Raw genomic sequence first — 23,640 nt, 5'->3', positions numbered from 1 at the left:
TCAAATAGGTCAGAAATGATGCCAAACTTCTGGATCTACAAACCCTCTTCACGTCCTTGCTTCTTCTCCAAACTCTTTCTTCAACACCACCAAATAACACCAAAAATGCACAAGGTAAGCTCAAAATACATGCAAGAGGTCTAGGGTTTGGTTCTAACACTCTAAGGGTGATGGAGACTGAGAGAATGAGGGTTAGGAGGGACATAAGGTCTTTAAATAGAGTGCAAACCCTAAAATTTAGGGTTTGCTTCTGGCCAGACTACACCCAGTGTATGCATGGGTACACCCAGGGTATGCAGGTACTTCCCCCGATTCGTGCCTCACTTGTGTACGTCACGCGTACACTATGTACGCCCAGCATAAGACCCTTTGCCATATATTAATAATTTTTTTGAATAAGCAGCAAAAGAAGATACTTGACAACTCAGGCATTACAATTTTCCCTCAGACAGATTTAGAGGTTGTTTGAGATTGTTTTTAAAATGACTTTTTGATTTTTAGCTTTTCCAAAAGTCAAAAAAATTCAGAAAGATGTTTGAGAAATAGAAAATGCTTTTTCAAAATAATTTTTTACCGAAAAGAAAAATAGGGCTTTTCAAAAGTCGGAAAATTGTTTTTTTGTGACTTTTAGTCTTTTAAAAGGTAAATTACATTCAAAAATCCATAAATACAACTCAAACACTTTTTAAAAACAACCTTTAATTTTTGCCTCCTCAAAAGCTAAAGTTAAAAAGAACTTTTAAACTTAAAACGTAATCACAAATATCCCCTGAGACGTGTTTGACACACAACTTTTGGGAACTTTTAACAAAAAAGCTAAAAGAAAAAAAAAGTTCCGTTGGATAATAGGAACTTCTAGCTTTTAACTTAAACAAAAAGTTTCAAATTCAAAATCTATTCATGCATCATTTAACAAAAAAAAAAAAAAAAAAAAAAAAAAAAAAAAAAAAAAACCCTCTTATACCTTTACAAATTAACTCAATTATCGTTTTTTTAGATCATATTTCTATTTTATATTTTACAAAATGTCTTTTTATTAGTTTTACATATACATCATAACAAACGTATAACGCATATTTGAGTATGACATATAGAAGGGATATAAATCATTACAAAGGGATCCACCATGTTAACGTTATCACATTTGTAAGATATACTTTTTGACTCATTTTTGGGGTTTGAAGAATCAAAAACTTTTCGCATATATACTTTCCTCAAAGCCTCAACATGCATTTAACAAACGTAGAAATTTTGTTGTTTATCGTACTCACTTATATTATGTAGTCTTGCTAGACAATATATAAATATATGGTTTGGTGGTATTTGACAAAGTTAAATAAAATAGAGCTACGTTTTTTTAATTAATTAAACACATTAGACCCCTTGGGTTTAATTCGATATGAGATCAAATGCATGACGGCTGAAAAGCATTATGGTTGTTTTAAGATGTCGATTGATATTAACGCGACGTTAAACTATTTAAAGTATTTGAGAAGTATAACAGAAAAAGTGTACAATCAGATGAAAGCAAAACAAAACATTCAATTCATGAAGTATTACAAGAAGAAATATAAACAAATTAACTCAGATGAGAACAGGGTCAAATCACAGCTAAACAAAACTTTAACTCATAAAATATCACAAGAAATATGAACAATTAACTCATAACATAGTCAAATCTTAACTTATGTTTGAATGTAAAATAAAATGCTCAATTCAAAAATACAATAGTAGGAAGCATAAAATAGTGAGATAATCACAAAAATACCATTCAAAAATACTATTTATCTAACTAGCTTTTTACACATTTTTCAAAATGACAGCATTGTCCGAAGAAAAATCTACTAAAAAGTTCTTATATTTAAGTCTCGTAGTCGATTTAATCATTGTCTTTTTTAAGTCAATTAAGCCCAAAAAACCGGAAAATATATTTATTTTAACCCTTTTACTCGGTCAACAAGTCATTAAACTTTTAAAAATTTCACTTTTGGTTGAAATTTTAAATTTTATTACAAATTTTGTAAAAAATTTACACTTTTGGCCCTAAATTTAAATTTTATTACAAATTTGATCGAAAACTTACACTTTTTGCCTAGATTTCAAAATTTTATTACAAATTCATTCTAAATTTAGTTTTTCTACATCTTTTTTTTTTTTTTTCAAAATCTTGTTTTGAATATGTTTTTTTAGCTTTATAAAATCATATTTATATAAACATTTATTTTATAATAAATGCATTTTTATACAAACATGTCGTTATAAAAAAAATGTTTACAAACACATATTCTATAAAGATTTATACAAACACATATTTTATAATAAATGTATTTGTATAAAAAATGTTTGTATATATATATATATATTTTTTATAAAAACATGTTTGTATACAAATGCATGTATTATAAAATAGATGTTTGTATAAATATGATTTTATAAAGCAAAAAAAAAACATATTCAAAACAAAATTTTGAAAAAAAAAGATGTAAAAAAACTAAATGTATGATGAATTTTTAACAAAATTTTGAAATCTAGGCCAAAAGTATAAAATTTGGACCAAATTTGTAATAAAACTTAAAATCTGGGCCAAAAGTGTAAATTTTGGATCAAATTTGTAATAAAAATTAAAATTTGGGCCAAAAGTATAAATTTTAAACAAAATTTGTAATAAAAATTAAAATATAGGCAAAAAGTATAATTTTTGAAAGGGTCAAAATGAATATATTTTCGGATTTTTAGGACTCGACTAAATTGACTAAAAAAAGGTCAAAATAAATACATTTTTCGGTTTTTTTTGGACTTAATTGATTAAAAGAAAAAGATAAAGACTAAATCGGTTATGAAGCCTAAACATAAGAATATTTCAACATAAAAATATTTCAATAAATTTTCTTTGTCCGAAATTTCAAATTTCAGACATGAATTTCATATTTTCAAGTAAATTTTTCTTTAAAGAGACATTTATGATTGTAGGACTTGTGAATCTTTGTTGTGAACATAAAATTAAGATAAGGTTACATGCCAATTTGATTAGGTGGCACCCAATATGAACCGTTATATATAAACTAAAAACCAAAGTCGTTTTGGTTTTTCAACTTTAGTCCTATTTCTTCTATGTTTCTATTGTTATAAACTCTTTATTTTATAAATTGAGATTCCACATTTAGCTAAGTTATCTAGAGAAGAATAACTATGCACTTCATGTGGCTCAAGCTCTCAAATGTACGTGTGCGTACAAAGAAATCAACCATTTTGTAATTTTTACTATGATATTTCAGCTAGACTTTTAGTTTTTTGGACTGATAACAACCAATATGTATTTGGTTGCGTACCTTTTTTAAATAAGGAAGGGATTGTGGATATTTTGATTGGTTTGATGAATAACTACCTAATATTTGATATAAAGATATCTTTCTTTTAAATGCACAAGGAACCGGATGCGATAACTATGAGCATCCACAATGTAAGTAGTATAAGAGTTTAATAAGATGATGACTGTGATTGAATAAGAGTTGAATGGAGTGTGGGTGATGACATGGAAGAAAATTGAATGGAGGAGTTGAATGATTTAATCGAAAGAATAAAGTGATGATTAGGATTGAATCGGTGTTTAATGGATTGTGGGATGTGTTGTATAGATGTTTAATAGATGATGTGACAATCCATTGGACTTTATAGAGTTCAATGGCTTGTGGTTGTGGATTCCCTAAGTAGCATCCTAGTGAACCGGGTGTTCAAATCAATTTAAGCAAACAATTGTAGTCTGGTGTCTCTCATTATGGTTCTTATATTTGTGTGTGGCTTCATCAGTTTTAATGTTTTGGTTATTTTGATGTTGTTTAAGACTAATCATGTATAAGTATAACGCTAACTAGTTGTATTCATTGGAATTATTGACATTGTGTATACTAGTTTTTACAAAATTCACAAGAATGGACAAAAAAAAATTGCTGATGGCTCAACTCAACCCGTCCAATTTGTTTTGACCCGCCTTTTTTTCTTATTTTGACCCGGTCACACCTAGAGTTTTGGTATTTGACATTCGAACGGAAAAGATTACACCAGAAACAAAACTATAGCAAAAAAGATGGACGAAATGGACCCAATGTCAATACTATCCATGCAAAAAATTATGCTGCACCCTTTTTCACAATCTTGTTTTTATTGGGTACATTTTAAAAAGCTGGAATCTTCTTGGTCAAAAGTTTTCATCCCGAGATCCCCACATAAAATTTCCTTCTTTCATGCAACCCATGATAGTAACTACACAAGGAATTCTAGAACCCGGGTTTTGTTATTACTAACACGATTATGTGCGTACCATAACATGGTTTATCTATTTTTCTACATTTATGTGATTTGCTACATGATTTTAATTATTATATTTTGTGAATGCAGTATGTCGTATTATTTTATAGAAGAGATATGAAAACTGTCATCCTAATATATAGAAATATGCTAACTTATGTAATGTCGTAACCAAGGTGAACACAAAGCATGTGAACATGGAATATATATTGCAATCATATAGAAGCATAAAGAGGAGCAAAAAATATTCCATAAATCCCAAGTGTTGACTAAGTTCTATCAAGGTTGTACTGTGTTTTTTTTTTCTTCTTTTTTGTAATGGGGCATATGCAATGAAGATTCGAAAGATGGAGACTCAATCCGTATACATTATAGTGCGAAAATCGGTCTTAAAGAATCAATTTTTATTTATTTATTTATTTTTATTTATTTATTATTATTTTTTTTGTTGTTTAGTAGTAGTAGGTTATCTCAATGTTATAAATACCTTGCACATTCTACCATTTCTTCCTCACAAGTCCTCTCAATTTTTCTTCTAAAAAGTCTTGATAAATTTATTGACATCAAAGTTGAGATAACAATGGATTCAGAGACCCAAAGGTAGTAACCATATATAAAATACAAAATATAAAATATACTCACATTGTCATAGAAAAACTAACACACAAGTTCTTGAAAATACTACATTTTGATCTTATTATTAACATGTTTTTCTTGTTTACTAGGAACAAATGTGCAGCATGCTATAGGCAGTTTAACAAAAAGGAGCACTTGGTGGAACACATGAGGATTTCATATCACTCGGTTCATGAACCCATGTGTGGAATTTGTGGGAAACGTTGTCGCTCATTTGAATCTCTCCGTGATCATCTTATAGGTATTACATTACTATTATTATATATTTTAACTACTATACTCTATACATTTATGGATATTTAGTTATTTACTTATATTAATTACTTCTTTAATTCTCAGGACCATTGCCAAAGGTTGAATGTGAAAGGGTGTTTAGAGACCATGGATGTACCATTTGCTTAACCGTCCTTAATAGCCCAAACTCTCTAAGGGTTCACCAAGATAGATGTCAACTATCACGTGGAAATAACGTAACAAATCATATCCTTAAACTTACAAAAAATCATTTTTTTGATGTATATATATATGTATAATTATAATTAATCATATATGTTCCAGGGTGTACTACATAGATTTGCTAACATGGGAATTCATGATGACTTGAGAATCGATAGTGGGAAAACAAGGGCAGTTGCACTTGCTTGCAAAATGGTTGGTGGTGGAAGTGATGGTTCTTTAGATCTTTGTGCAAGAGTTTGTATCATCGATGAATATGAGAACATACTCTTTCATTCATATGTTAAGCCACAACTTCCCGTTACAAACTATAGGTGCTATATATTTTGCCATAGTTTTAATTTTTTTAAGGGTCTATAGACATATAATCATATAAATATATAAAGTTACTCTTTGCCATCTTTTCCTACGTATGTATATATAATCTTATTTAATTAAAAAAATTCATAGGTATGAGACAACAGGCGTTCGACCAGAGTACCTTAGGGATGCAATGCCACTAAGACATGTACAAAGAAAAATTCAAGATTTTTTGTGTAATGGGGAACCAATATGGAAGATTCGCTCGAGAGGTGGAAAGGCGAGGATTCTTGTAGGACATGGTTTGGAACATGACATGAAATGTTTGGAACTTGAGTATCCTTTAGTAAAGATAAGGCATGTATCTTTAAGGAATTTATTATTACTATCATCTACTTTAATAACTTATGAACTAAGAGTAATATGCACTTGTTATTTGATAGGGATACAGCAAAATATCCACCACTAATGAAGACAAGCAAGCTCAGCAACTCACTCAAGTACCTAACAAAATCTTACCTAGGGTAATAGATATTCATATATTGCCTTTATTTTTAAAAGTTTGACATGTACATGTGAATTTGTGATATGTTACTTATTGTTAGTGATGGAATTTCTTATTTTATAGGTATGATATTCAAAATGGGATACAAGATCCTTATGATGATTGTGTTGCAACGATGAGACTTTATAGAAGAATGAGATCACAAGCTCATAGAATGGAGGATTATCCTCTGGCTACAGATTCCCAAAACAGTAATAACTTTGCTTCATGGAGGCAGGGTGAGCTTGAGAGGATGAGTCCTAATGAATTGTTGGCAATCTCAAGGTCTGATTACTATTGTTGGTGCTTAGATAGCAAAGATGTGGCTTAAAATGAAGGGAAGAACAAGGAAAATATTTTAGTGGGTGAAAAAAAATAGCTAAACTTATTTGAAACTAATAAAATATAAATGGAATAAACATGGATACACATATATGTTTGGTTGGTGAAAAGATCTTCATTAAAAAGGTTACATCTTTGTCAATTTAGAAGTAGTAAGAAGGTAGTTGTATTGCTATGTAAGTTGAGTGAAAATAAACGACATCTTCGTTTTGCTGAAGTATATATTATGGAGAATGTTAAGTACACACTATGTATACTTTGAATCCTTATTCAATGTTATGTATACCAATAGCATATATTTTGGCCTAAGAATTTTATTTTACACTACCTTGGACTTCAATTTGAAGCTAATTTGATCATCATTAACTAAACAGATTAGCATCTTTCCTTATCACAAACATTGGTTCACCAGTAGTCTTCTAAAATAATGTTTAAATCCAAGTGATCACCACTATACACATTAAAATTTCAAGTAATAATACATATATGTACCAAGTACAACACATACATGAACAACTTCTTATAACGCAGAATCACATATCCAATATTAGACCATCCGTTCTACCCATCACATACCACATATGTAGTGGGTGCCACATCAGCACCACATTCTCTACCACTAACTATGGGATACTTACGACTAAACACACAACTCTACCTCATTTTTTTTTATTTAAATTTAATTCAAAAATACATTGAAATCATTTTTTTAATACTAGTTTTTCCATTAAATTAAAATACCAAATTACATTAAATAAAAACTACATTAATTGAAATTTAAAAAAAAAATAAAAATAACAATAAAAATAAAAATTACATTAGTTAAGTTAAAAAAAATTAAAAAAACATTAAAAAAAAACTAAAAATTTCAACCATAAATAAAATAAACTACCCCCTACGCATACATCGGGCTCGAACCGACTCTTTCATCGCTTGGAAAAGTTCCAAGTCTTCGCCCTCAAGGTCGTCCGCTTTCATTTTCAAGATTTCCATATCGGTTTTTGTTTGGAGTGTCTCTTATGCCTCTTGAAATGATGATTGTGCTTCGATCATTTTTTGTTCCATCCGAGTCATCACCTCAGCCTTCGTTTCTTGAAGTTGCACATCTCGATCAAATTTATCGTCAAACATATCCATAACACTAGAATTCGAAGATGTTGACGCTGCTTTTTTTTTGCTTTATTTCTTCCAACGGGCAGACGAAGAGGTTGGTCGTTTTCAAGATCTATCGGATCGTCGTTGATGTTGATGTGTGTTCAGCCGTCCGATTGTTGAGATGTTTCATCGGGGTTTCTCGAACGCTTTGAACCGGAAGATTGGGAAGTTCCTTCCGTTTGCTCTTTCCATTTTTGGGCGTCTTTCAATTTTAGCCACGGTTTCATATACGAAAAAGCTTTGCGTGTTGGCGTTGTTTTTTCAAATTGGTCCATGGCCGCCTTGAAAACATCAAAATCGTTCGAGCCGCTTTTGCGTATGTTTAGGATGTTGTTGTAGATTCCTCCAAACTCGGTGCATTTTAGTCGAATATCTCGCCATTTCGACGTAATTTGATCGGCATTTCGAGTTTCACTTTCCATTAACTCTTAAAAAATGGCTCGGAATTTTTCCCAAAAACTTCTGTAAGACTGACTATCTCCTACAATCGGATCTTCGGAAGCCGCCACCCATGCCTCCGCTAACTTTTCTTCTTCTTCTTTTGTCGATAGGACCCTTTCTTGGGTGGTAATGGGTCGGGCCGGTTTTTTTCCTTTTTCTTTTTTGGTTGAGGTGGTGGTGAAGGTTGCGTTTCCGCAACAAAATCCGGTGAAAGTGGTGGTTGTGAGCTTGGTGGTTATGAAATTGGTAGTTGTTGTAGTTGTTAGAATTGTTGAAATTGTTGGTATTGTTGTTGCATTTGTTGTTGTTGGAAAGCCGGAAAAGATTGATATTGTTGTTGGAAAAGTGGTGTTTGTTGGATAGGGGAACCACTTTGAAGTAGATTGATAAAACCGCGTTGAGGTGACTTCATAGTCGGGAATTGGCGATGTGTTGTATCTAACGCAAAAGCGTTATCAGGTTTGCGATTTCTGTAGTTTGGAGGGGTGTTTTGGTTGGGATCCATGGTTTTTGGTTGTGAAGATGTAGTATGTAAATTATGTATAGAGATAGAAAAGAATGGTGTAAAAAATAAGGAGTAAAAGTGTTGTATTTATATAGGTAAATAAATTGTTTATAAATTGATTTTTTTTAACAAACTAGCCGTTCAACGGCTAGTATAACGTTCACAAAGCCCAACTCAATCCGATTGGCCCTGCGCTTCCGTTGTCCCGAACGCGAATGAAAACGACCACGAGCCACCACGAAACAACGGGGTAGTGTGCACGCCCGTTGTTTGTGATTAGCTCAACCACGAACATGCTCGTTGCATGTATACCGTTTGGCCTTAATAGACCACTTCAACAGAAAATTTGAACTTTAATGCAATTATTATGTTATGTACATCAAAAGTGTCAGTTAAGCTCTTTCATAATAAACGTTTCTATCAACTAATTTGAAGCTACACAATAAATAAATAACAGATCCATTGCTAACAGAAAAATATATTTAATTTTCTAATGAGAGACGAGATCATCATTCGAATTGAATTTCGAGATAATCAATTTACTGCACAATCATAACGCTCTATTGAGATCTGAATACGAAGATAGATTCTCTTTTTCTACGTGATCACACAAACATCATGACATGTATACTCATAGAAGGAGGAGGATGAGGAAGACGAAGAGTACCTGAACTGATTCACTGAATGACAATGGCGTGCGTACCTGAAGGTCTTAACATCGAATGGTTGGTAATTAGTTGCCTGAATTCAGATTTCTACAGACTTTTATCAGTATAAACAAAAGTTTCTATGTTCGATTAGGTTAATCAATAAGACTGTTTGATCAACAATCGGTCAAACTTTTGTTAAAGGGTAAAGATAGAAAAGGAGACGAACCATCTGTAGAACAAAGAGAAAACTAACGCAACGTAAAATTGTGGCACATTAATGGGTTTAACTTTAAACAAATTGTAATCCTAAAGTTATTTAAGAGGCTTATTTTAACTATTTCAGAAAATTTAAAAATTAAAAATTGTTTTGTATAAATCATCTTCTAAAAATTAATAGGTAAAATATAGAACGATATTTGTATAGGAATAATAAATAAATAATTTATGTTATATTTTTTCTTTGTCATTGGTGTAACCGTATAATCATGTGATTATCAGATTATGGGATATTCTAAACTATGATTTTACTATAAAATTATATTATAACTGAAAAACATAATATATTTAGTCAAGTATTTACTATTATTTAGTGTGGTTTTAGATCACGTCAGAGTTGAAATTAAACATTAAACTACTCATTAGTTGGTCATTTGGTCTTTTTTTTTTCTTTTTCTTGAAGTCTTGTTTAATTTGTGCATATCACATCTTATCCTTAAAACGTGATATAACATGTTTCATAAATCTTAGGATATATTAACATTACTAAGTACCAACATTGATAACAGTCTTAACATTTGCATTTGGTTTGTAAAATATTCTAAATGAATTAAAATTTGTGAACGAATTTTAATCTAATTTCATATTATGTTTGGTTGGTAAAGATATAAACTAAATTTGATTTCAGTAATATAAATAACAAAATTGTACTTCATGTTGTTTGCCTAATTTTACTTTGTGTTTATAATTTATCTGTAAAAACATATTATATAAATTATAAAAATAATAAATGTTGGCGGTGGTGGCAAGTGGTGGTGGTTAGGGGTGTTCAAAAATATCCGCATCTGAAATATCTGATCCGAAAATCCGAAAATCCGATCCGAAATTATCCGAAATTTCGTATATCCGGTTTTTCGGATTCGGATACGGATAGTGAATTTATAAAGTTTCGGATATTTCGGATATCCGATATCCGAAAAAAATAATTTTTCTTTATTTTTTAATATTTTAAAATGAGAAATTAGAAACATTGACATGCTTAATGGACTAATGTTCTCCACCATTTTCAACTTTTTTGTGACCGTTCTTTCCAAACTTTTATTGCAAATCTTTCCATTTACAATCGTTATATATTTGTTTGTTATAATCCTGGTTCGTTGGCTTATAATAAAAAACTATTAAGTAAATGCTACATATATTTATTTGTTGCTATCGATATCCATCTATGTCGTAAGATTTAACATAGTTGCTATTATTAATTTTAAGAGTTGATGTGATTTTACGGATCGGATGTTCAGATGTGGATATTTATTTAAAATTAATGAAATTCGGATATCCTGTTTAATATCCGAATCCGTATCCGAAATTTCGGATACGGATTCGGATATTAAAAATCAACTATCCGAATTTTCGGATATCCGGTTTTGAACACCCCTAGTGGTGGTGGCGATGGTGGAGGTGGTGGTAGGTGGCGGCTGTATGGTGGTGGCTAGTGGTAACGATGGTGGCGATGATGATAACAACAAGAAAACATAGTATTAGGGACGACACTTTTAGCGACGACATCAAACGAGACACGCCTGGTGCCGCAACTAAAAGTCAATGTCGTCGCTAAAGGTATAGACCAGTGATCCGTCGGAGACACGCCATTTTCAATCTTGGCCCTTGGTTTGGAACATGATCCAACAGATAGGGTTCACTCTTATGGTATGTAATAGCGACGACACCTTTAGCGGCAACCATGTTGCTACTATTGGTATCAATTCGTGTGACCTACATTAGATGCTATCTTGGCCCAACGATTTTTACACGATCCAACGGCCAATAATCACGAGAAAAGTCATGGACAATTCCCTCCAATGTGTCGTCACTAATGGTATCCCTCTTTTGTTCGACCATCGTCCCAGTTCAGCTACTCCCTACGTTGTTTTCTCTCTTCAATCCTCCGACGACCCAAGGCGATTTTCACCGTCAACCAATGACGATTTTCACCCACAATCACCACTAACCGGCTTCCACCAACAACTCGTCATAATAGTTTCAACCCATTTGCCGAATTTCTTTCCACACCCAACGACAACAGCTTCTTCGACATCAATCTCCAGCGACGGTATGTGATCAACGTCCTCCTTTGTCTTTCTCTTCTGACCTTGATTTTTCTTCTAATTTGTTGAATTTTGTGGTTTTAAATCACCACAACAGCCACCGTTGATTTTTCCGGCGACCACCACCACTACAACACCACATTTTTGCATTTTCTAGCTACAGGTGCGTGTTTCCGGCATCTCTTCTTATTTGTTGAATTTTGTTATATGTATTATGTGTATTTTGTAACATCCCAAAAATCACAAGTAAAAATTTCATTTTAATTCAACCAAAACCATCAATTATTCATGTCAAACCATCATAAGTATATCAAGGTGAAAATAGTTATCATAGTACAAATCATAAAAAGCTGAACACGGTGGATGCGCTGCGGTTAGGCTGGGTCCTTCCTTTTTGAACCGGAAGTACCTAAAATATAAACTTAAACTGTAAGCATAACGTTTAGTGAGTTCCCCAATATACCTCATAACATACAAGCAACGAGCCTCACCCAATGAGTATAACGAGCCTCGCCCTACTCGCATAATGGGCCCCGCCCAATGAGTATAATGGGCCTCACCCTAACTTGCATAATGGGCCCCGCCCAACATACAAAACATACAATTATCACATAGATAAATAGCATCAAACAACATAATCCAGTATGTCGACATTGGTGCCTCCGACCCACGTGTACAGTGAAGAGACTCACCTCTCAGACGATAATCAACAGTTGTTGCTCTCATTGCTAACAAAACAAGTGCTACTCCATACCTAGATAGTCATACAAGGTAAACCCTTAATCTACCATCAAAAGCTAAGGATTGGCTAAAAGTCAACTCAAGCCAAAGTCAAAGTCAAACTCAATTGACCTCCATGTCGTGGCCAACCTTGGACATGTCGTTGGTCCACAGGTTTAAACTCGATCCATTCCCAAGTTAAAGGAGTCAACAAGCCATCAGTAAATTTTCCATGTCGTGGTCTTCCTTGGCCACGACATGGGCATAAGTTGACAAAATAGTCGACTGGTCCTTAATCGCCACTCCGTGGCGATCTAATGTCACGCCATGGGGAGTAGTCGGATTAGCTTAATCGAGTTAAGTTGCTTTTAACTTAAAACCAAAGGCTAAAAACCATGATCTACTCTTTCTCAACGCCTTATTGGATAAAGTTTCCAACTTTATCCATTAAGACACTTCAATAAGACAATATCTCTAATTAAAGGTCTAATAAAGGCAAAAATCATGACGTGGTTAACCATTAAGCACTTTTCCTCAAAGTCCTTAGCCCAACCAACTCCAAAAGGGTTTTTAATACCAGATCTAGCACAAAGTTGAGTGCTTTATAGACATGCATGTCTAGATTCTATTTTAGGTCAAAATGAGTAAAAAGGTGACCCAAACACATGCAAGGCTAAAAATACCAACCAAAGTCTAGATCACAAGATATATTGCTCATGGGACTCAAGAGAGTAATAAAGTTGCAACCTTTATCATATCAAACCAACCAAATATCACTTATAGACCAAAATAAGCTAATAAAGCTAGATCTACAACCAAAGAATCATCAAAATGGAAACTCGAGGACTTACAAATGGTCCAGAGAATGATTCCAAGGATGGGAGAGGAGTTCTTGCATGATCTTTGGGTTAACACCTTCTTATTCTTCCTTCAAAATGCTACCAAACACCACAAAAAGCTCAATATCACACAAGGAGGCTAGGGTTACGTTTTCTAGTCTTAAGAGGGTGATGGAGGCTGGAAGATCATGAAACCATAGCCATAATTTCCTTTATATAGGGCCTGAAGCCCAAGTATTAGGGTTTCTCCAGCATCGGCTGTCACGCCGTGCCGAGTCATTTAAATCCGCGATCAAGAAAATAATGCCACATTGTGGTGAAGCCCCACCATGCCGGGGTAGCCCAAGAATAAAATTCCAAATTGTAAATAAATTGACTCATACTTGAAATGGTTGTCACAACTCTCCCCCACTTGAATCAAACTTCGTCCTCAAAGTCCGCCGTCGAAAATAACTTAAGGTAATGCTCCATCATCTCCTCCTCGGGCTCCCATGTCCACTCTGAACCCTTGCGGTGCTTCCATTGCACCTTCACCAAGCTCACAAACGTACTACACAAAGTCTTTGTCTTCCTGTTGAGGATGGCAATCAGTCTCTCTATTTATTTCAGGTGCTCGTCCACCTGAATGTCCTCTAAAGGAACCACTGTGGAATAATCAACTAAACACTTCCGTAACTGAGAGATGTGAAAAGTATTGTGGATCTGACTCAACTCTTTGGGTAGATCCAAACAATATGCAACTCTGCCCACCCGGGCAACCACCCTGAAAGGTCCAATATACATGGGGCCCAACTTGCCCCTCTTTCTGAATCGAATGACACATTTCCAAGGTGACACCTTCAGGAGTACCATATCCCCGACCTGAAACTCTAAATTTGACCTCCGCCTAACAACATAACTTTTCTATCAGCTCTACGCATTCTGCAACCTCCTGCTCACCTGTTGGATCAACTCGGTAGTCCAGAGCACCACCTCCATGCTACCCATGACTAGGGGTGTTCGTTTGGATGTATTGGTTTGATCCAATCCAATCAAATGAATCCAAATTAATTCCGGTTTTCAAAACATGGATCTGAATAGTCCAAACTAAATTCAAATCTAATCTGATCCGAACCAATTACAATTTGGTTGGATCGGTTTTTATAATTTGGTTTACAAAAACCGAAACATTTTAAAACGACATATAATTATAATATTACCCAACTTTACACAAGAAGCAAAAACAAATTATTTAGTTGTGATTTGAAATTTATAAACAACTAATAAGAAGATATATTATAGTTAAATATTTTATAGAGAGTAAACCTTTGAGAGAAAATGCATATTAATGTTTTTTTTATCGGGTGAAACGTTTTGAACCTATTTGAAAAAATAAATTACAAAATTAATAAATAGCTATAGATATATATTATAAATAGATAAGTTATAAATGTTTATTCGGTTTTTTGGACTATTCGGTTCTGTTTTATAAACCAAAACCAATCCAAAATAATAATTCGGTTTTGTTGAAAACCAATCCAAAAATCCGAATATCTGAACCAAATAGTCCAATCCAAATTGTCCAATTGGATAATTTGGTTTCATTCGAATAGTGAACAACCCTACCCATGACCCGTTGACCGACCTCGCCCCAACAAATCGGGGTCCAACACTTCCTCACGTAGATCATCTTAAAAGGAGGTCGATCAATATTGGCGTGATAGTTGTTGTTGTAAAAAAACTTTGCCAAAGGAATATACGTATTCCAGCTCCCACTAAAGTCCATCACACATGCCCGAAGCATGTCCTCCAAAGTCTGGACAGTCGGCTCACTCTGACCATCAGTCTGTGGATGAAAAGTCGTGCTAAAGTACCGTCGCGTACCCAACTCCTCATGAAATCTCTTCCAGAACATGGAAGTGAACCGAACATCCTGATCAGAAATCAGTGAAACTGGAACCCTATTCTATGCCACAACCTCCTCGATGTAAACTTCTGCCAACTTCTCCACATAGATGCTCTCCTTAATAGGAATGAAATGCGCACTTTTGGTCAATCGATTCATGATGACCCAAATCGAATCTACCCCTCGCGCGGTCCGTGGTAGATTCATGATAAAATCCATCGTAATCTCTTCCCATTTCCAAACGGGAACACCCAACAACTCCATTTTGTTGTGAGGTTGTTGATGCTTGGCTTTGACTTTCCTTTAAGTCAAGCACTTCTCCACATACCAGGCTACATCCCGCTTCATTCAAGGCCACCAATAATCAAACGGGAGATCTCTATACATCTTTGTCTCACCTGGATGAATAGAAAACCTTGACTTATGTGCCTCCTCCATCAGATGTTGTCGCCTACCCCCGATTTACTAAACCCAAACTCTCCGATAAAAGGTCAATAACCCCCTACTATCATAATCAAAAGAGGACACCTAGACCACAATACGCTCACTCTTCTGGTGCTCCTCTTTCATAGTCTCAACCTGATCCTTGGGAATCTGCTCCAAGAGTAGAGTAATCACCATCATCCTCTAACATACACCTTGGATCAGGGTATCAGCCTCCTTGCGGATAAGAGCATCAACCACCATGTTGCCCTTCCCAGGGTGATAAAGGATCTAACAATCATAATCCTTCACCACATCAAGCCACCTGCGTTGCCTCATGTTCAGATTTGGTTAAACCATCAAATACCTTAAAATCTTGTGGTCCGTGTAGATGATACATCAAACCCATATAAGTAATGACGCCAAATCTTGAGGACGAGCATCGTCCCCAACTCCAAATCATGAGTGGAGTAATTCACCTCATGAGGCTTCAACTGCCTTGAAAACCCTCCAATAATACCCAGCTAAACCAAGGAAGCTATGAATCTCGGATAGAGACCTCGGAACCTCCCACTGCATCACGACCTCGATCTTGGCCGGAGCAACCAACATACCATTTTGATTGACGAGGTGCCCCAGAAACCGCACCTCATGCAACCAGAAATCGCACTTGGAGAATTTGGCATATAGCCTCTCTCTCTCTCTCTCTCTCTCTCTCTCTCTCTCTCTCCTCAAGGTCTCCAAAACCTCTCTCAAATGCTCCTAATGATGCTTTATGGTCTTGGAATAAACTAGAATATCATCAATGAAAAAAATTACAGATCAGTACAACATCGATCTGCATATGCGGTTCATGAGGTCTATGAACGTTGTTGGAGCATTAGTGAGCCCAAAAGGCATCACCATGAACTCGTAATGACCATAACGAGTCCTGAAGGCCATCTTCTAAACATCCCTATCTCGAACCCACATCTAATGATAGCCTGAACGCAAATCAATCTTGAAGAACCAAGACACACCCTGCAACTAGTCGAACAAATCATTGAACCTCAAAAGCGGATAACAGTTCTTCAGCTTTAACTTGTTCAGCTCCCGATAATCAATGCACATCCTGTGGAAGCCATCCTTCTTCTTCACGAATAGAATTGGCGCTCACCAGGGTGAGCTACTTGGTCTGATGAACCCCTTGTATAACAACTCATGCATTTGTGTAGATAACTCGTGAATCTCCGGCGGTGCTGGCCAATAAGGTGCCTTGGCTATTGGAGTTGCACCGGGAACTATATCAATACGGAACTCTACCTATATCTCTGGAGGCACTCCAGGAAAGTCCTCTAGGAACACGCCTACATACTCTCAAATAACCGACACATCATCAATCATCCTTTTTTCTCCTCCTTGGTATCAAATACATAAGCCACGAAACCAGAACAACCCCCACTGCAGATATCTCCTAGCTCTCACAGTTGAATAGAGAGTATGTTCATGCTGAGCACCTTTGCCATGAATAACTAGTTCCCCCCAAGGTTGTAAAAATCGTTTGACGGTAGCTCGACGATCGACTGGTGTTAAGGGATTAATCGGTCTTGGCGGGGATTAATCGAGGATTAATCGGGGACCATAGATTATTAATAAAATATTAAAATTAATTGAATATTAATATATCTTAAGAAAAACAAATACTTCAAAATTAGAATATAAGAAAAATTGTAATTTGAAAATTTGAAAATACGAAAATATGAACATATTGGTATAATATTTGAACTTTTGAAAATTTTGGAGTAAAAAAAGAAAGTTAGTTTTTTGAAAATTTATAAAAAAATTTTGACCTTTTTTTGACTTTTTTTGACTTTTTTCGATTTTTTTTTTTACTTTTGTTGACCGATTAATCCCATCAAACCCGATTAATCCTAAATTCTCGATTAATGTCCTAATCCTCGACGGTTGGAGAACGTCAAGCGATTAATCCACGATTAATCGCCGATTAATCCCGATTTCTACAACCATGGTTCCCCCAACTTGGGGTTTGAACCCAGACTAACTGGTGCCTGCCATCAATCATTGCTCCATTAAGGATCAGCCAACTCATCCCCACAATCACCTTACTCTCACGTAAAGTAACAGGAACCAAATCAATTAGATACCCTCTCCAAATAACTCCAAAACACAACCCCGATGTATCCTAGATCTTGAGTATACAACCTTAGGCTTCTTCCTCGAGCCCTTAGATACCTGATCTTGAACCGACTTCCTCTTCCTCACCGCCTCCAGATCTAACTCATGCTCGCGAGCTCGAGCTATCATGTCATCGAACATCTTGCGGCTAGACATAATCACAAACTCTCGAATATCATCCTTCAGCATATCATGGTACCGGGCCTACTTTATTTCCTTGTCTGCCCCATACTGTGGAACTAGTAAGGCTCTCTCACGGAACATGGCAGTAATCTCCACCACAGTCTCGGTGGTCTGGCGAAGGTCCTGAAACTCCCTCGCCAGCTGTTGAACCTCCATCACGGTTGCACACTCAGCCCTGAATATTGTAACAAAGTCATCCCAAGACATCGTCTCGACAGCCTCGCCTCCCAAGGCATAGTCCACCTCCTCCCACCAATCATGTGCTCTGTCTTTTAAAAGAACGATGCAAATCAGACCTTCGACCTCTCATGGAAAAAGATAGTTCGGAAGGCGTTCCCAATGTCTTCCAACCATCGTCTGCAAGAAATGGGGTTCTTCAATCCAAAGAACTTAGGAGCCCTAAGAATAAAATTCAGAAATTTAAATGAATTGACTCATAATTGAAACGAGTGTTACATACTTGTTACACATATGAAATTTTTAGAAAATTGTATTTGAAATTGTTAGAGATTTTTATATGAAATTTGTATATGCATATTGTTTGTATCTAATTGGTATATATGAATGTATTGTGTGTGTGTTAGAAATTTGTATACGAAATTTTTAGAAATTTGTATATGCATATTGTTTTTATGTAATTGGTATATATGAATGTATTGTGTGTGTTTGGTATATATGTGTTTTTGTATATGTGTTGTCTTTAACACATTCTTAGGTTTATGTGTATATGTGTAATCTATATCTATATCTATCAATCTATCTTTCTATATAATACTATACTTATAAAGGAGACATTTTTTCTATCACCACAATCATTTAAAACATCCATGTCTTTTCATATTTGTTTATAATAATGACTCCATAATATCTATTTAAACCTACATAACTTCTCACTAGCATCTAATTAACAACTATCACTCAATAGTTTTTTTAAGTTATGGTGCTTAATGGTTCTTATGACACCAATTGATTAAAATCGATATATATATATATATATATATATATATATATATATATATATATATATATATATATATATATATATATATAGAGAGAGAGAGAGAGAGAGAGAGAGAGTTCATAATGGTAGATTTTTATTAGAATGGTTTAAAGAGTAGTGTGAGTGGTTGAGAGGTAGATTAGAAACTTCATACAAAAAGATTGTCGATGGAGAGCATAAGTAATAAGAAAGAGGAAGATGACGATGGGAATGAAATATGAAAGTTTATGGTAAGAAATATTGCTTCATTTTTCTGCTTTCTTATTATTCAAATTTATACTGTATACTTATGATTTTGGTTGGAATGAAAAATATTATATATGAAGATGCTCTAATCATTGTCTCTAGATTCACATGAGCAACAAGACTACTTCACAATAATATAAAACAATAATGGATATTGGAGTTTACAAGATGGTGCAGGTTAATGTTCATTCCACTTCAAATTGTATAACTAGACTTTTAAAAAAGATTCGTTGGGTGTAATTTCTAGGATGATGTAATGGAGTGCATGTCGTCGTTTAATTTTATAGGTCTTCATGTTGTGTTGGATGTTTGCAATCGCTTACATGGAAATGGTCCTATAGATGGCAATTATGTAGTTGATAAAGCTTATTAAAATTGATTTTGTTATATTCCTTAAAAATGGTAAATTTGAGTTGTTGATATATCAGTACATGCTATTATTTGATTTTAAATCGTTTAATCATTCATGATCTTTTTAAACGAGACGTTTATGACTTAACTGTAAGGTAACTAAAAGTGAAATAAGATTTATCCATTGTAATTTGCACCTCTAATTTTATGTTATGCTAATGGAAAGCACAATGACACGAGACTCTATTAAAATACAAATTGTTTAATTGTTTTACAACTTATATATATTCTGATAACATATGAGGGCTAAAACTCATTTTGGATTTTATAATAATTATTAGTCTGGTTAGAATCTATTACAAAATATTTTGACATCAATTATCAACATCTTTTATTTATAATTTTAACTTTTCATTTAATTCGTTGTATTTACGTTATCAATAATTTATATGGTTAGATATTTTTAGATATGTTGTAATAGTCAACCAATTTATTCCGTAATAAAAAATTAGAACCATAATACCAATAATTTTAGGAGCGGTTTTTAAATATTAAAAATCGACATAACATGTTTTAGGATCGGTTCCAATATTCTAGAGTCATAGGTTCCAATTTTAATAGGTCAATATATAAAATATGACCAAAACCCATAGATAAAATTATAAATTTCAACATATTTTAACCATATATTTGTTTAACTATGCAAAGTGCGAGAACACGTTTAGTATACTTATAAAAGAGACATTTTTTACTTGCATCAAGTACATTTAAAACTTCCATGACCTTTCAAATTTACTTCAAATAATTATTATAAATTGGTTAATAATGTTAAATTTAATGCAAAAACTAAATTTTATTCATAAATTAACTAACTACAATATTTACAATATCACATTTTACTTCTGTTTATAAAATTATAACTTTAATATTTTTACATATTATAGTCAACTTATTAGTTTAGATATGTTGTTATTTGTGAGCAGTTTTCATTGTAAAGTCACAAATTTTGTACAATTTATAATTTTATGCAAAATAGTTAAATTATTAATTTTAATATAATTTTAAACGGTTAACTTAATCAAAAATTCAATTAGAAGACCGAGAGACTATTTTATAAACAGTTAAAAGTTATAAATTATATTGTTAAACCTAAATTGTAATCCTAAATTAATAAAAAAACCATGAAATTGTTTTTTTTTAATTATTAAGAATTTTCAAATAAGTAGTTTAAAGTAACTTACAATAAGAATAGGTAAAAATAATATTATATAAAAAGTTATAATATTATCTTTAAAATAAATAACTACAATCAAAGAAACTAACAATATTGTTACCTTTTAAAAAAGTTGAATAACTTACAACAACAATAGTTAAAAGTAATATATACAAAAAATTATATTGTTACCTTTAAAAACAAAAACAATGTTTAATATTTTAAATAATTACAATGATAGAAATTAAAATTTTAAGCAAATAAACTTTTTAAAACTAATTAATCTTAACAATAACTATAAATATCATTAAGTCATATGTTATATTTAATTTTATTCATGAATAACCTGCAGGTACAGGTCATTGAGACAATTAAGATAATAGAATTTTAAAAGACTTCTACATTATCATATATAATTTAAAACAAACAATATTTATATCAATTTATTATTAGATTTATTATATAAGAGTTAACAACAACATCATTGATATATTTAAAAAACATATATTTGTAAGATTTCAAATATATTGTTGTATTTTGCGCAACGCAAGGGTATTCACATAGTTGGTATATGTATATGTGTATTTTGTATATATGTGTATATGTGTATTTGGTACATGTGTATATGTATGTAAATTTTTTTGACTTAATTAGGCTAGTCCTCAAAACTCCATAATATGTAAAATACATTGTTATGAATTTGGTAGTTTTTTAAATTGTTAAGGACTTAATTGATTTGATAGTTTAATAGTTTCTTAAATTGTTAAGAACTTAGTTGATTTGGTAGTTTAAGAGTTTGTTAAATTGTTAATGACTTAATGTGCTTGTGACATAAATATTAAGTAATAATAATTTTTTATTTTTAGTTTGATATTTTAACTTATATACTTACTTTGTAGTCTGTGGATGTTAACATTTTTCTTCAAAACTCGACGTTTGTGAGGGCAATTGGAAACATTATCCGCTCGTTTAGCAACAAAACCAACAATGTGAGCAACAACGACGCAGAAAACGACAATGGGGAAGATGACTAGTATTTCTTGTTTTATGTTATGGATGGTGTTTTTATGAATTTATTAGATTATGGATTGGAGCGACTCGTATTTCATTATTTCATTTTTATTAGATCGTTTATGTAATGTGCTATATATTGTTTGTATTATTGTCATGTTTTATGTAATGCAGATTTCTAGATTATGATTTCTATATTTTTGTACATTCTGTATTTTATAATATCAACCAATATAAAATATAAATTTTATTAAAAAAAGTCATTAGCGGTGGCTGCTTTAGCGACGCCTGTAATCACTTGCAACAACAATCAACTACGGAAAGCTTTAACGGAATAACTTCGCAGTCGCCGGAAAGTTATTAGTGACGACATTGAGTTTTAGCGACGCCAACTATTAGACACGACTCTGATAGTTACGATTTTTGAGTATTAACTACGCGATAATTGCGTCGACGCATTTGCAACGACATGTCATCGCTAATACCTTAGCGACGATTTTTTTTAATTAATTGCGACGATTTTTGCTGTCGCTGTAGTGACTTTTTTTGTTGTGGATGGTGGGTGGTGATAGAGTTGGTGGCAGTGACGGTGTGCAGTGATGGTAGAAGATAATTGATCCCTCTTAAATAAGATTTTGATTTCATCCTCTTGTTGATCGAATTACTTTCCATCTGTTGATGGAAAGTTGAAATTATTTAACATTTCAATTTCCTTTAAAAGACTTTAACCAAACATTAAAAAATAGTAATGTCTTCAATGGACCTTTATATATATTTCAAACGATTCCTTTCAGTTAAATAGGGCGAAGGTAGCTCTAATAAATGGTTAAAGTTGACAATGCATAGATGATAAATAATTATGTTAAAAAACAAATTTGGTTGTGCCAATTCCGTACATGTTTGTTTATCAAAAAACTATTTACATTGAACCAAAAAAAAATCATAACTAGAATCAAACCGATAAAACAAGTTGATGATTTGCAACATACTCAAACTCGCATACGATCGTTTATAATAAAAAGACATGGCTATATTAAATTGCAACAAATTTGATTTATTCCACCAAAGAGAAAGACCATTAACATTGTTAGTAGTCAACATCTTATTGCAAGATTTACTAGTAGTCTAGTATCGATGATAGTCTCCAACTTTCTTATATAAATAATGCCAACCCCATGTCCTAATAAAAATACAACTTGATATTTTTTTTACAAACTGTTTCTTGATATAATTATTAGTGTTTTTGAAAAAAAAATCGTCCTGAATTTGCTTATTAGGAATCAAATAATTACTTTTTTGATATTTAGTTTAATACATATGTAAGGGTATGAGTTAGGGGTATAACTGAGTCGAGTCAACTCATGAGATCTTCGAGGCCGACTCGAAAAATACTTGAAATCGACTCTGATCAAGTCAAGTCGAACTCGAGCTCGAGCATTAAAATACTCGGCTCGTGAAGCTCATGAGCTTAATCGAGCTTGAGCTTCGAGTATTTTTCGAGTTGGTCTCGAAGATCTCACGAGTTGACTCAACTCACTTATAATTCAAACTCGGGCTCGATTTCGAGTATTTTTCGAATGAGTTACATTTCAAACTTGGGCTCGAGCTCGATAAAGTAACCGAAACTTTTGGGCTCGATTACACCCTAGTGGGGGTATCACAAGAAAAATACACTTTCAAGCTTGACATTACTCAACTCGAGACCGAGTTTGAAAATTGAAATGTAGGCTCGAGGTGAGTTTTGAGCCCTAGTGTTTTAGTGGAATTTCGAGCTTAGCAGTATTCAACTCGACTTAGCTCGATTACATCCTAACGAGGGTATCATACCCTCCCAACTTTCTTTGCCACATAGACATCACATTAGTTTTTTTCTCTCTTATTCTTTCAATTATTCTCAACCATCTACACAAGTAGCTCATTTTTCTGAACCCTTTCAATT

General features: G+C 33.3%; 1 protein-coding gene across 1 annotated transcript; it reads left to right on the top strand.

Moving 5' to 3' along the window:
* The first annotated feature begins 4,676 nt into the window (after positions 1-4,676).
* LOC111920506 (RNA exonuclease 4) lies at positions 4,677-6,900 on the top strand. The gene is made up of 7 exons (XM_023916087.3): positions 4,677-4,905; positions 5,031-5,182; positions 5,281-5,411; positions 5,500-5,711; positions 5,848-6,054; positions 6,141-6,221; positions 6,326-6,900. Exons 1-7 carry the CDS (start codon positions 4,886-4,888, stop codon positions 6,570-6,572), a joined length of 1,050 nt encoding a protein of 349 aa, XP_023771855.1. The 5' UTR covers positions 4,677-4,885; the 3' UTR covers positions 6,573-6,900.
* The last annotated feature ends 16,740 nt before the right edge of the window (positions 6,901-23,640 follow it).

Source organism: Lactuca sativa, chromosome 4 (genome assembly GCF_002870075.4).
Source record: "Lactuca sativa cultivar Salinas chromosome 4, Lsat_Salinas_v11, whole genome shotgun sequence".
Lineage (NCBI taxonomy): Eukaryota > Viridiplantae > Streptophyta > Magnoliopsida > Asterales > Asteraceae > Lactuca > Lactuca sativa.
This window is presented reverse-complemented; position numbering and strand designations above follow the sequence as displayed.